At 35.6% G+C, this 16165-nt stretch overlaps 1 protein-coding gene across 3 annotated transcripts in view; it reads right to left on the reverse strand.

Annotated features, from left to right (window-relative positions):
- NBEA (neurobeachin) overlaps nucleotides 1-16165 on the reverse strand; it is a 550888-nt gene that overhangs the window by 207600 nt on the left and 327123 nt on the right. For all 3 annotated transcript variants that reach the window (XM_036904990.2, XM_036904991.2, XM_036904985.2), the window contains exon 38: nucleotides 5991-6115. In XM_036904990.2, coding sequence (XP_036760885.2) covers nucleotides 5991-6115 — 125 coding nt within the window. The remainder of the gene's footprint in view (nucleotides 1-5990; nucleotides 6116-16165) is intronic.

Raw genomic sequence — 16165 nt, forward strand, 5'->3', positions numbered from 1 at the left:
GCATTTCTGCACCCAGTACACAGCAGAAGCACACCCCTTCCTCACCCTGGTGGGGAAGCACTGCACCACACCACGTGCTATTAGAAGGCGGACTCCGGGACTGAGCCTCTGACGCCGGTATCCAGCGCAGGCACGGCATGTGAAAGACATTCAATAAATGCTTTTAAACTAATGAAACGACTTGGTTTCTTTGATTCTGTTTAAAACATACAATCTGAAATTTCGGGGAGTTGCTACTACAAAATATGTTGCTAAGAAAATGCTATATAAAAACATAAAATGCATTTTAGAACATTTTATAACAGCTTTTATATAATCTGTTTTAATTATTTTAAGAGACTGTAAAAGTCATAATGTGACAAGGTTACGATATTAAAATGGGACACTGGCACCAAAAAGAGCTGAAAGATGGTTCCCTGCATGTCTTTCCCTCTCTCTTTGAAAAAATTTACATCATTAAATTTTCAATAAATTATTCTAACCATAATCAGGTTATGTGTTTTATTCCGGATATGGAGATTCAATTAATAATAAGTCAATTAAAATGGAGCTATCAGTGAACAATAATGACACATTTGCTAGTGTTTCTACATAATACAAACAATAGATTAAGTTGAAAAAATCAAATCTTTCTCAACTACAGTAATAGTAAACTTAAAAAAAATCAAATCACAGAATTTGATAGCCCCTCTCTAAGCAAATGTCAAAGACGCATTGGTATTTTTTATTCTCAGGGCTTTTCTTATTTCTGCAAGTAGCACGTTTTAGTAGCTATGCATACACCATCAAAACTAATTTAATTCCAGATTCATTACAGAGCTGCTTTTTATTCATCAAGGTCATATCTTGATGGCTTCCCAAGCTTAGATAAATCAGGTGTTAAGCAGACACATCTCTGAGGAACCAAAGGATGCACTCATTTGCAGTTCACAGCATATCTTATTATTTATTGCAAAGAGATGACTGATTAACTTTGTCATCTTCGCTCCATGTATTGTTTCTTCCGGCTGAAGCAGCCTGCCCTATTCTGTGACGCCTGGTCAGACCGATTTAAGATGATGTCTTTGATCACAGACATGGGGGAGCCTGCAGTCTTACGTTTTGAAGAAACATTGTTCCAGCACAATTTTATGGAAGGGAAACAGAGTCCTCAATGATAATTGACAGTCAACAAAGACAACCAAACTTATTAAGATCTTGACTATTCTTTGACAGCATGATCTTAAAGCACCACAAACACACCAAAAGTTGATTAGTCTAAGGTTTTGCTTAAAGATATAAACAATATAAAAACCCCTGCTCCTTTCCAATCATTTCCTTATTAGCTAATTTGCCCTGAGGAAGAAAATCCTGCAGGTCAGAAGATGAATTTATGAGTTTTAAAATATTTTCCTTATATTCTTCCACTGCTATGGAAGCATATACTTGTAAAAGCATATCATCTATAAAATTCCTGGTAATCAATTAAATTTGTACCTGTATAAGATTTTACTCTTAGAAAACACCAGAATAACACATTCAATACAAAGAAAATTAGAACATTAAACATCAGAGAAAAAAAATTACATGCCTCTAGGTTTTTATTAATCATAGTCTAACACCAGAGGCTCAAAGTATATCAAATCACACCAAATCTTTTTGCACATGACAACCTCATAAATTATTCAACTCATTAGTATTACTAAGAAGCATAAAAAACTCCATCAGTGTTAAGAATGTTTTTAAACCAGAAAAGGTCAACTAAAAGTTTTAAAGAATGAGATAGGGGAAAGCTTCTCAAAATAAATATGAATTATTGTCATCTCCTTGAAAATATATCCAATTTTGATTATTTGCTCATTTAAAAGAAGGCAATGTTAATATATTTGTTTTGAAGCTTTAAATAAACTGCCTGAAAAAATGTCCAAATTACGGCTAAATGTTTCTGCCCTTCACATGGAAGTTTAACTATCTTTTAATCTAAATGAATCTTGATTAATTTAGGGAAAAATTAAGTGACTCAAAACATTTTTGTTAAAACATTAAGTCTGCTAATTCACTTTATAGGTTCATATTCTTGAAACATAGTATACCAGCAACACAGACCTGACCAATGCTCGATTCCCAGGGATTGCTTCGATGGCCACGTAAATATTTCCTATTTAAATAATTTAAGATCATTTCCTCAGCTTTGTTAAGATCCTGAAAACTTTGGTCACTGATTCAAATACTTCCAGCCATAATGAAAGTTCCATTCATAAAATATTCTTTTGTTTCTAAAACAATTTTGTTGCCACAATGTGGATGAGTATAAACACATTTTTTGACCAATGAGTATAAGCAGAGTTAGTGTGCATTTAATGCTTAACTTTCCAGACAGAATTTATAGGGAAACTGGAATATTTATTTAACATAGAGGGAGGAATAAATTCAATTTTAATTTGTCCTAGAAGCTTTCTCAAATTTGTAGGTTTGTGCTATAAATATACCCCTTACCTGTCTACAGAAAACAAAGTGTTTAATCACTTGGATGGTAGGCCACACACTGCCCGACTTTAAGGTATGTAAGCGATGTTTAACTGGTCAGATGATGGGGTGAATTTTTTTTTACTTCTATATGAATGTTCTGGCAATATGTGAATACAAAATACATTTTCAATTAACTTTTTCAACATCTTTTTTTATGGACTAGTGCTTTGTAATAGTTACTGACATTTACTTCCTGTTTCCTCTGAAGAAATATTTCTTACATAGGTTAGAAGGCACGTTAACAGTTTGGAAGAAAATACAATACTCTTTCTCTCTTGGCAGTTTATAATTCCTCCATCCACTCTCTGTACAGATACTCCAGGGAGTACTTTCTACTCATCCTCTCTGCATCCTCCATATTTTACTCCTATTCTACCTACTTCCAAAAGTCCATTGATGCGACCTGGGTGAAGGTTGAAGTGGTGTCCTCTAGAATTGTTTCTGGTGTGGAATTGTTTTAGTTCTCTCTTCTATTTTTTTGAATTGAATTATAGCTGATACACAGTCTTATATTAGTTTTAAGTATACAACACAGTGGTTCACCAGTTACCCACATTCTTAAATCCTCACCCCCTCTAGTGCAGTTACTATCTGTCAACATGGGAAGATGTTACAGAATCAGTGGCTATATTCTCCCTGCTGTACTATCATCCTTGTGACTAATTTATATTATGATTGAGGATTTTTGTGTCCCTTTATCCTCCCCTCCCCACCATCCCATCCCAGCACCTCCCCCATAGTAACCACCACTCACTTCTCAGCATCTGTGAGTTTACTGCTATTTTGTTCATTTTGATTTTGTTTTTAGATTCCACAAGGATGAGTGGTTTCCATAAATAGAGAGGGACGGGAGAAATAGATGAAGGAGATAAAGAGGTACATACTTCCAATTACAAAATAAATTAGTCACGGGATGAAAGTACAGCATAGGAACTATAGTCAATAATATCACAATTACAGTGACAGATGGTTAAGTATACTTATTATGGTGGGCATTTTGTAATGTATATAATTGTTAAATCCCAGTGTTGTACATCTGAAACTAATATGTCAAATATACTTTGATAAAAAAAGGAGAAAAATTAAAGAAATAATAGAGATAGTTCACAAATTAAACATAACAAAGTAAAGCATCCACTTTTATAGAGATCCACAAGAAGTATTTTTCTAACAGACTCTTTTTTAAGGCAACCTGTAGACTGCTGAATGTGGGGTCATGGGGATCCTATATAATTAAGCTTTGCAATTCAGTATCACTAATAATATCCCTCTAGCCTAACCTCCCTTACAAATTATCTCCCAATGTTTGTATTTTCAAATTAGATGAGTTCAAGATGAACTGGTGAGAAACTCTGAATTACAGGGTACAGGAAGTGAAGTTTTCATAATTTTAAGTTCATATTATAAAGCATGCCACTTTAAGTAGATATTCCTAAGAATCTCCTCTACAGAGCATAAAGATTATATCTCATTTAAGTTGGTGCTAAATACTTTAGGTGCTAAAGTCCTTAGGAGATCTATTTTGTTGATTAAAGAAATCCCTACCATATGGGTCAACTGTAACTTTTTTCCTAGCACATTCTTTCCTGAATTTACTTTTACTGTATATATTTACTTTGTAACTTTTATCGAATGTATAATAGTTCCATAGGAACCCTCATGTATTTATTTAGTTATGCTTTGAGCCTTACTAAGTTATATCAACTCACAGATGATTTATAAAGCAAATTTTAAAAGCTTTGTAGAGTTCTTAAAAATTAGGATTAAATATTTTCTCTGTTCAATCCATCAGGAACATGTATAATATTACATGTTATACCTATGGCAAATTTTAAGACATATGGCTCACTTTTTACTCTCGTAATTGAAAATGAACAAAACCACAAGTAATTATAAGGACAAAAGTGATTAATAACAAAAATATATGGACATTGTTCGTTAATGGTAGTTTTGCTGAGTGTGTATGCTTTATAAAATTTTGATATCATTCAAATCTAAAATTATTAGAGCATTTTATTTATAATAGCCAAGAAATGGAAGCAACCTAAGTGTCCATCAGCAGATGAATGGATAAAGAAGAGGTGGTACATAGACACAATGGAATATTATTCAGCCATAAGAAGAAAACAAATCCTGCCATTTGCAACAACATGGATGGAGCTAGAGGGTATTATGCCCAGTGAAATAAGCCAGGCAGAGAAAGACAAGTACCAAATGATTTCACTCATATGTGGAGTATAACAAGAAAATAAAAACTGAAGGAACAAAACAGCAGCAGACTCACAGAACCCAAGAATGGACTAACTCTTACTAAAGGGCAACTCTTACTTACACTTACCACCTGGGGAGGGTGGGTGGGAAGGGATGGAAAAGGGAATTAAGGGGTGTTATAGCATATATAATATAGGGGGAGCATAGGGAAGGCAGTATAGCACAGAGAAGACAAGTAGTGACTCTAAAGCATCTTACTATGCTGATGGACAGTGACTGTAATGGGGTATGTGGGGGGGACTTGATAACAGGGGGGATGTAGTAACCACAATGTTGCTCATTGAAACCTGAGCATATGATTGTATATCAATGAGACCTTAATAAAAAAAAGCTAAAAAAAAATTACTAGAGCATTTAAAATGGGTAAATAGATTAAATAGTCTGGTGTGTACTTCTTCGTGAACAGCAATCTAAGGTAGCAGCATTTTAATTAAATTATGAAATATATTTTGATATTTACTAATTATTTTACATTTTATAAAGGGCAACTTAAGGTATGGTTTAATTGTAGGGTGACTGTTCATGATACCTCAAATGTGGGATAGTCTTTTTCAGACTTTGTTTACAAACCATTGGAGGACTGGAAATGTAAATGGACATACTGTAACAGGATTTATTTTTTAGACGGAAAAGAATAAGATTAAAATAGAGAATGTCATGTAATGAGATTATCAATAAGACATTCATTTCGGTTAATACACATGTATGTGCATATATATATATATATTCAAACAGTACACATATGTGTATATATTACATAAGATATATGTATATTCGCAGTGTACATAGGAGTGCACACATACACACACAAATCATACATAAAAATATATAAGTCTGAGTACCTGATCACAGTGGTATTTTTTTTTAACCTTGGGTCTTGATCACTGAAGTTTGAAAGACAAAAGTGAAAAAGAAACTAATTTTACTCTGGTTTTATTTCAGGCACTATAAGAAGGATGTTGTCAGTAAATACCAACTCTGCAGAGTCTGTTAAACTCTCAAAAAGAAGTTGAATGTCTAAGACACATCAAGTGAGGGAAATATTGGGTTGGCTAAGTGTAAAGTAAGTGATGCTGAAAGATAAAGCAGAACATAGTATTTCTGACTTATGGAGAATTCCAAATGCTAGTGAAAAAAAAATGACTTCTCTGCCACAGAGTCACCTCCCACCTAGAAGTATCTCAGTGCAAGAGGCATTGATTGGTACTAACCGTACTCTATTGCAGCTTTGAGCAATGCTTCAGCGTGAGTCGAGCCGAATGCATTACGAACAAATCGTCTCCTTCGACGAAGATCATCTTCCCAGTAATCCAAACGCCAGAAATCATGCAATTGGCTAAGAGTAAGAAAATAAAGAAGCGGTAATCACTATTAATAACAATGTGTAACTGAAAATACACTTTTTTGTGTGTAAAATTAAAGCTTTATTTCTTTGGTCTCAATGGAAAATTAAGGAAATTTTTGAGATATTTGTATTTTACAGTTATGTTTGTCTTCATATGTTTTTCTCTACAAATGAATAAAACTGAAAATAGTAACATTCTCCTATTTTGAGCATTATAACACTCAGCTCTTTCTGCCTCACAGTGTCCTTCCTTCTCCTGAAAACATTAATCATGGAGAGTTTAGTAACAAATGCAGCATCAAATTATAAGTATTAATGGCACAGTTTGTATTCTTTCATTCTATTTGTAATAAGGTTTGTAAATCACAGGCTAGACCTCACCACAAATAGTTTGCAATTTAATGACCACGGCTTCTTAGTGGACTGAATTAAGATGATAAAATATTGCTCACTCGGATTTGGTGGAACAATGATTAAAATAATGTGCTGAAATATTCATTGAAATAATTCCCTGCTGCCTACAGCAACCTGAGAAAAGTGCAATTTTATCCATTATTAATAATACTAAATTAGAGCTGCAAAAAATTCCAGTATGTAGTAATTGTCTTGGTAAATTATTATTCTAACACTAGCAGAGCTCTTGAATGATTTTACAGGTTTTAGCTAATATAAACAACTAACAATCACGGCCCTCATCAGGTAATACTGGCTAAACCATCTTGTACTCTGACCCAAAATTAAAAATCCATAGGATACTTCAGAAAATACTGAAATACGTTCACTCAATATCACTGAAACATTTCATGATATCATATTCTGTTTTCAATTTATTTTTAATACACATTGCTTTTTAAATGCCACTGCTTGAGAAGTCTGTTTTCCCATAGACAGTATTTGGAGTAATAAACTCAACTGATAACATTTTAATTTTCCCAAGCAGCACTATTCATAAAAACAAATAATATGCTTTCATAGAAGATGTGATATTTTTGTTTTGGTATTTTATTACAGAAGAATACGATGTTTGATTAAGTCAGGAACTGTTTATGTTTTACTCATCATTGTATCTCTAGCACAATGGCTGGCTGAATGTAAAAGGATAAAAAAGATACATCATCAAACATTAATCAAAGGAAAGTGAGAAGAGTTATACTAATATCAGATAAACACATTCTCTAGAGGACATAAAATTACTGGAGGCAAAGAAGGAATTTCTTTAAGGACAGAAGGGTCTGTCTACCAGGACACTCATCCCTCACGTGCATGCACCAAACAACATGGCTGCAAAATATATCAAGAGGAGACTGATAGAACTTAAAGGAGAAACCCATAAAGGTACAGCTATTAGGTGTGTTTATACCCCCAAATTAGAAACAAACCAGATTTCCTTCAATAGGTAAATGGTTAAATAAAGGTGGGACATTCACACCATGGACTAGTAGTACTCAGCAATAACATGGAACAAACTATTAATACACACAACCCGGATGTATCTCCACAGAATTACACAATCAGAATAAAACAATCCACAAAGGTTACATACATGATGATTCCACTTATATAACACTCTTGATAATGACAAAATTGTATAAATGAAGAAGCGATCAGTGCCTATCCAGGGTGGAGGAAACATGAAGTCAGGCGGGGGTGGTGGTCACTGTAAAGGAGTCACATGAGGGACCCTTCAGACAATAGGTTCTGTATCTTGACTGTATCAACATCCTAGTTGTAACTGTATTATGGTTTTGCAAGATGTTATGACTGTTGGAAACTGGGTAAATGGTACATGGGATCCCTCTCTGCCAAACTACATGTGAATCTACAATTATCTTAAAGTTCAATTGTAAAAATGTCCTCATCATATCAAGACTTCTATATACAGATGAATTTTCTATACACTCACAAATACAGTGTAATACAAATTAATTTTGTTATTTTCTAAATTCGGTATCCTATACTTCCATCATATTTATTTACTTTTCTTGATGAAAAACAAACTTTTCCTCCCCTAGTTCTGTTCCCAAACAATTCTGCATAAAGAAAAATATTGGACGCCTACTCCTAGGGTTAATTTCTGTCTCAATTTGGGAAGTGTCCTGTACCAAGGTTCAGTCAACCAGCAAAATTTATGGGCACCTTGGTTGAGGATATTGCCTATGAGATAACTGAGATGTGGGATGGTGTTGGAGGGCAAATGGTAAGAAAGGCATTACTTTTCTCTCTGCTTCTGCAGGAGGATGACGCAAATGGGAGCAGCGTCCGGTTCTGAGAGCCAGCTCCTCCCTTCTGTACTGGACAGACACATAAGCACCTAACACCTACTGACCAAGCTCAAGGAATACATGACAAAGTAAATTTGCATCTCAGTGGATGTCATTCTTCCCTCTAATACAACAAACTAGTTTAAATTATGATTTTGAAATATTACCTTTTGCCAAGTATGCTTTCTAAAAAATCACTATTGTTCATGTAAAAAATATATCAATATCCTATTCAAAGGTCTTTTCTGTGTTTTGTTCTATTTTAAATTATATTTCTCCTTTACCTTTTTAGACTGGAAAAGGTCCTTGTGTAAATTAAACCACTTCTTGGTTGACATATAAAATTAAACTTGAGTATAAGTAACAATGAAATATATTCATCTGTGGTTTCTAACATTCAAAATCCATCCTCCTGCCATTTTTTTTTTTTTTTGCAGGGGGTTTGGAAAATTTGGATTTTTTCTCTGATTTGTTCTTCTGGCATTTTCCCCATTATTTATGGAAATGATTTTAGATTAATGAGGGTCAGTCTTTGACCATATTTGTGGTTTTAGTATATGAACACATATAAACTCTTTTAAGAACGTTCTAAACCCATGTGAAACCTTTATAAGATTGTATATCAATGATAATTTAATGAAAGAAAAGAATATTTGGACCCAACTTGCTTCATCCTTCTTACTTTGGAGACAGTGAACAGAGTATAGATGAAGAAACAATAGGTACTGAGAGTTATGCTTCCACTGGATCATGCGCTAAAATTACTATTAGTCCCAAGAATAGGCCAATCCCAAGAATACCATTTACCTAAACTGCTGGGCACAGTGCCTCTGAACCTAGTGTGCCCACAATCCCTTCCCTGCTGCCCTTGTCCCAAATCCACTCCTCTTTGCGTCTCTCTTCTCCTTTCCCTTCCCCCTACAAACCTAATAGAAAGGGGACTCTTTTCTCTTTTTTTTTTTTATTTATAATTACTTACTGAGAGAGGGTCAATATGAACAAGAAAAATACCTGTTTGACAGACGCTGCATTCTGAGAAGTCTGAAAACTCTAGCAAATGAGGTCCCTAGAAATGTGGAGATTATACTAATCCAGAAAAGCTCTTCCACGAGAAACCAGTGTAGACCTCTCTGGGCACTGGCCTCATATAATCTGGAAGAAGCCATGTTCCTAGAGGGTGTGGGAGAAGGCAGAGGGCAGAAAACAGGACAAAGACAGGGGGCGGCTGGAACTAGAGGATGTTCGTTAGAGGTTGGTTACATGGGCTAACCGCGTACTCCGTAGGGAAAGTTAAGTGGTATTTTGCACCTGCTGTGGACTCCTGGGTCAGTGCAGAGGAAAACTGCCTTTACCCTTCCCACTGAAATTCATGAATATACTAGCCCATAGAATCTTTAACTAAAATTCCTCCTCTATCACTCATTTTATATTTCAGTGTAATAAGATATACTTTGCCGTATTCTGTAACATGTGAGTCACTGCAGAAAAGAACAGTAGAGATTACACCAATAAGTTTTTTAGAGCATCTCTAAATGTGATTGTTATTAATAATTTGTATAGCATGATGATCAAAAAACCCTATTCTGTGATAATGCTTATTTAGGTTAGCATAATTTGAGTGCTCTGAGAGTTTTCATTTATACCCTGTTAGGTTTATAAGCACTTGTTTTCACAAAGGAGGGATAACTTAGGTTTTCCACACTTGGAGAGAAGCCAGGTGAACATATGCAGGAGCCACGTGCTATCATCTCCACAGTTACACACGCAGCCATGCTGCACAGCAGTTCTGCTCGGATTTCCTAGTGTGCAGCAGTTATAATCTCATGCTCAATGCCTCTAATGATGTCAACCAGGAGGGTGCATGTGATATCATATGTATTATTTTTATTTATTTTGGCTTTTATAGCTTTGTTTTTGACTCTCATGACTGAATTTTAGAGACACTGGGTGCCATATGTATGTTTTTTTCACGAGCGTGGTTTTACAAGTACAGTGAATAATTGTTGGAAAAGAGTAGGTAAACAGTCAGTAATTAATGAAGAGAAGATCTGTAGTTAGGTTGTATTATGATAATTAATGTTACTATAATTAATTATATGCATTTTATGATAATTAATGTTAACTATAATGGTGTTCATTAAGTGGAATTAGGTTTTATTTTAACATAATTAGATTTCAGGAAATTGTAGTTCTTCTCCATGAAATTTTAGACTTATGAGAACGCACTCAGGTTTCTTAGAAGGGCCCCTCTTCCCCTTGCAGGAATGGGTCACCTTCATAAGACAGGGGGAAGACTGAGTCACCTAATAAAGCATGCCTGAACTGTTAATTGGTTATTTTTATTTGGAAACAAAAACCATTCAATGGAAAGAGAAAAGAGTGAAAAGAACAAAGGAGTATTTTGCTAAACACACACAAAAAATTACAGTGAGAAGTTGGACTTCTACTTAGCTGAAGAACTGGCTGTAATCACTGAGGTCAGGACATCTGTGCATGACTTTTAATGTGACCAAGGTTGAATAAAAACAAATGCTGAATGACAGACCAACAGTTAAAAAACCATTATCCTCTCCTCTGGACACAGTGTAGATTGTACTTCTCCATCTGTTTTGAAAAAGGCATGCCTAGGGGACTTCCCTCTGCCAATATTTAAAAAAGTTATATAAAGTTTATGCTCACGGCAATCAATCCCCACAGTGGGAGACGCAGCTGCAGAAGAGCCAGCCCTCACCACTCAGTCCCTCCCAGGACTCTGGGCTCCGAGTCACAGCCACTCTGTCCTTTTAAGACCAGGTAACTGACTTCACCAGCTGCCTGTGGAGGGACATGTTGCTCGATGCCAGTGTTTCATACACAGTGTCTTTCCATAGTGTGAAGATGAACAGTGAAGGTGAGCAGAAGTGAGTTAATTCCAGACAAAAGTTTTAAAAGCCAATGAACAATCTGCCGTGCTCCCCTCTCCATTAATCAGGAAAATACGCCTCGATAGGGGGTCGCCGTCGGTTTGCATCTTTGAGTGACTTCAGTGAGCAGAGCCCCCCCCGCAGACCCACGCTGAGCATGTTTGCATGAGAAACAATCTTTTCTTGGGTGGAACTGCTGAGATTTGAAAGACGGATGCCACTGGAGGATCATCTAAGCCAAGAATCCAGTAAGTTCCTAGAATGCTAATACTGACAGAAAGGCCAATATTTACTGAGAGCTTATTGTGTTCCAGGTGCTTTTCTAAGTGTCTTGTATTAACATGTTTACTCTTCATAAACTCGCTTTGAGATAAGTAATGTTACCTTATTTTATAGACCAAGAAACGGAGGTGCAAGGAGGTCAGGGGATGCGTCCAAGATGAAGGACCCAGTTGGTGGCAGAACTGGAATCTGTCCCCAGGCCGTGTGACTCCCGAGCTCATACTAAACTTTATCCAGCATTAAAAGAGAGCAACTGAGGAAATGGACTACCTCGAGGAAATTACATGGGTTGCACCAGCCCAGCCCAGCTTGGGCTTCTCTATAACCAGAACTAATTACTCTGAATGAAAACGGATAACCATGGAATACGGAGAATGCTCGTGAGCATCGCTGTATGTCCATTCATTTAGTCAACAAATGTTTATTGAACACCTACTATAAGCCCGGCTATCAGCTAAATACTGGGCATGCATGGGTGAATAAACACATGATTATGCCTTTGTGCAGCTTTCAGTCTATTTCAAAGTATAAATAAATTTACAGTTAAAATAGTTCATAAGTGTTAAGGAAATAGATGCGACACATTAATAAAAATGGAGGAAGCAACTTACTACGTAAATGAATGAACAAGTACACGGGTGTGAGTGTGCTAATGAAACATGGTTACAGAATATGTTGTCAAAATAAATTCTGTATTTATTGGCACTCAATTTTCCTCCATAAGAAAAATCATGAGCCTTTTACTTTACATGTCTTGTAAGCTGTTTAGTCAATTCCTAATGATACATATCACTGCAATGCTAGAAGTGCACATGTGTATACATATACTTTTATCCAAACTATGTGTCTACACATAAGAATTTGACATAAATTATAAGCCATTAATCCTGTCTAATTCTCTTTCCTAAGTACTACTGAGTATTTCTTCGGAAGTCTTTTTCTCATACTCTCTAACCTGAGGTTGGGTATTCTGTCTGGTAATTTAAATTCCAAACTGACTGGTGAAGCTCCTGAAAAATGCATCCTTTTTATCTCTGAAAAGTGTACCCTTACCCTCACATTCTGACACGTAAAGTCAAAGTTCAGAAAGCCAAATCCTAACTTTCTGCCCAGTTTTTAAGCCAGGTTAGTTTGCTCCCACCCCACAGGATTACTGAACCTGGAAAGATAGGATTCTATATTCAGAATTCCAAATGCACCACTGGGGATGCATTTCAACTTTCTGTCTACATCATTTGTCCCCATGAATATCAGTGGGGAGTAGGTGCTATGAACGATGATTCTTGAGAAAATCAGGAACATCCTGGATTCACAGAAGAGGCAGAAAATGATTGTGAATGCATGTGAATTAAACAGGTTTCCACTTCACAATAATGAGGCTTTAGATGAAAAAATAGTGAATGTTATTGAAGTGTACATTAGGTTGCACAAGCTATACTTACTAAAGAGAAGTTTTGTTAGCAACCAAATCACTAAATGAAACTAAAGACATGAAAAAAAAAGTGGGCAGGAAAGGAAACTTGCAGTCGAAAATTTTGTTTCCAATAGTGGGTTTCTTATTTTTACCTGAGTTACAGTCAAACTTTTTGCTGAGCTTGCTGCTGTGTCTGAACAGCTCCATTTGTTAACTTCCGCTTTGTCTTTCCTCTGTATTGTTTGCTACAGTGGCAAATCCATTGTACTTACCAGTTTTGCTTCTAATTTACATTTTCATGAGAAAGAGGAAAAGGTAGTATCATTTGGTAGTATCATAATATAATCTTATATTACATGAACAGTAAAATCTTTCAACATTAAATATGTTATTCAACAAAACTCATAGTTTATGTAAAGCGAGCTTTGAAAAACTATGTTAATGTTATCCAGTAATTTTAAAGGGGGGTATATTATACTCTAAGCTTAAAGGTAGATGCACGTCTATTTGATAAAAGGCAGAGCAGGTCATTTAAGAAAAATAATCTTCATTCTGTTTGTAAAATAATCATATCAGAGGGATGACATTAGTTTTTTTTGTTTTTTGTTTATGTTGCAGAAAGAAAAGTCTCCTGATAGAGTACTGGATGTTTAATTTGATTCTTTAATTTGCTTTTTATCTTCTCAGGGAATGCAGTTTTCTGAAGACAAAACCTATTTAGGTGATTCCATTTTCTTCTCGGGCACATCACTACTCCCTGTGAGCCAGGTTTCCTGGTATTGGAGGGACTGAAGTGGTTTTATAGTCTCAAGGAACAGTTTTCAATGTGAAAATGATAGATGAGAAAATAAAGCCATAAGAATCCGGTCAGGTTCTGTATGTTACTGTCAGACACAGGAGCAGCTTTTTAAGTGTGTTGTGCAGGAAATTGGGTTGAATCCTTATAAAACACTTATTTGCGATGTCTGTAAATTCAGAATCTCAGCTAAAAGAAGAGGAACAAAACGAGAACTAGAGTCGGTTCCTGAGCTCTCCTTAATCAATAGCTGAAGAGGAAGAACCAGTCTACCAGCACTTTGCTTGCTCATTCCCTGAATGGGTACATTTCTTAACGAGGTGGCCAGGTGTGAACATCTGTGAAAGACTTGGTTGGAGTGAATGGAAAGATTTTAGTGGTGAAATAGATTAAGGGAAAATTTAATATACCTCCTCACTTTACTGAAACACTCGGAAAAAAATGGCGCTAACATTATGAACAATTAAACACGAAGGCAGCAGGGCTGGAGAGCAGAAGGGAGAAATAGTTTCCAAAAAAGAACTTTATTCAGTGAGGTCCTTATTACCTACAGGATTAGGAGATACTGAATTCCATTTCCACTCTTTGTCTTTGTGTCCTTGATCAACTATTCTTCTGTCTCAGATTTTTTTTTTGGCAATAGCATATAAAGCCTTTTAGAGCTTATAGATGGGCCTTTTCTTTTTCTTTTCCAGTAGAGCTACACTCTCAACTTAGGGCAATTTTAGGAGAGAAATAATTACTTTAATTTTAATTAAGAAAACTGTAAAATTACTCGAGAAACATCTAATTTTATTCAGCAATTATCCCACTTGAAGAAATCAGAAATTCTTTTGTCCTAATAATTACTGTTGTGGTAAGTAGACTTAAATATTTTTGAAATAATAATTAAAAACATTTCCCCATAAGACTCAGAAATTGATCACTGTAAGAAATAGCACAGAAAAGGATTTACTTCACTTTGAGGAATATCCTTACACTAAATTGTACAATTTTCAATTACCTTTAGATTACTGCAAAATAAATGCTTTTTAATCCTATAAAATATTTCATGTAAGAGATGTCCTACTAGTTATATAACATTTACGAACCTGGTACAATTTAAAATTATTCAGTTCATGATTTCCACTACTGCATTCTCTAAAACTCAGTTCCTTCACTTATAATATGACGAAAAATAAAACCGACTTCACAGAATTGCTGTAAGGAATGCGTGGAGTGGTCAGCCCAGTGCATGGTACATGTGAACCAGCAGTGGGAGGAGGCAGGGCAGTTAGGCATAGGTTTAAATCCCAGCAGACCCCTTGCAAGGGGAAGGACACCTTGCTTGAGTATTCGTTTTCTTACCTACAGGAAAGTCATAGTTCTTATTAATACTCTTCACCCAGTGTTGGCTACAAGTCCACCAATAAATCACAATTATATCATCTGTTGCACAAACTAAAGTACATAGTTTACATTTCTGCAAAACTAAAACAGTAAATTTTCCAGATATTCAGGTATTTTTTTTTTAAGTCTAACGTTTTTTAATGCGATACTTAACTGAGGTGCTAGACATCCAGAAGCAAATTTTTCATCCTGCTTTGCAGGGTCTATACACTAACCCCTTCCAGTTGCAGCACCCTTGTCACATGCAGAAGCCCTACTCCCTGCAGACTGGCCTCCACATTTGTGCTGTTCATTCCTACGTAAGTGTTATTCCTCACATTAAAAGTTCATGCTTCTCCAGAGAAGACAAGTAGTGACTCTATAGCATTTTACTACACTGCAGATGGACAGTGACTGCAGTGGGGTGGGAGAAGGGACTTGATAATATGGGTGAATGTTGCTCATGTGAAATCTTCATAAGATTGTATATCACTGATACCTTAATTTAAAAAAAAGTTCGTGCTTAGCCAATCAGCTACTGAGTATTATTCTTTGCTGTCTTTCTATGTTTACTCTGTATCACAGACATAATACCTCATGCATTTACAGCTCTGACTCTTAGACTAAGATTGTCAGCAAGAGATGAGGAAACTTGTCTTAGGCGGTGTTGTGACTGCACAGCGCTCGGTCAGTGCTTGCACAAAACAGGTGTATAATAATATTAATTGATTTGATTGGTCTCTTATGGTGTTTTCATGTAATAAAATTAGATTTAACTTTTAATACAAAAGTATGACAGAGACAAGACTTGAAAGGCAGAACAGAGCTACTAATCATTGAACATGCTTATGAATTTAAACAATGTCATATGTGGCCTATTTGGCTTTTCCACTAAGTGGGGTGGAAGTCGTTATCAAACTACTGATAATGGAATTGCAAGTATCACTTTCTTAGTAGCTTATCATCCCTTTGTAGCAGGGAATGGCTTGCCAGTAACACATTTAACTCAAATAGAAA

The sequence above is a fragment of the Manis pentadactyla genome, chromosome 2 (genome assembly GCF_030020395.1).
Source record: "Manis pentadactyla isolate mManPen7 chromosome 2, mManPen7.hap1, whole genome shotgun sequence".
Classification (NCBI taxonomy): Eukaryota; Metazoa; Chordata; class Mammalia; order Pholidota; family Manidae; genus Manis; species Manis pentadactyla.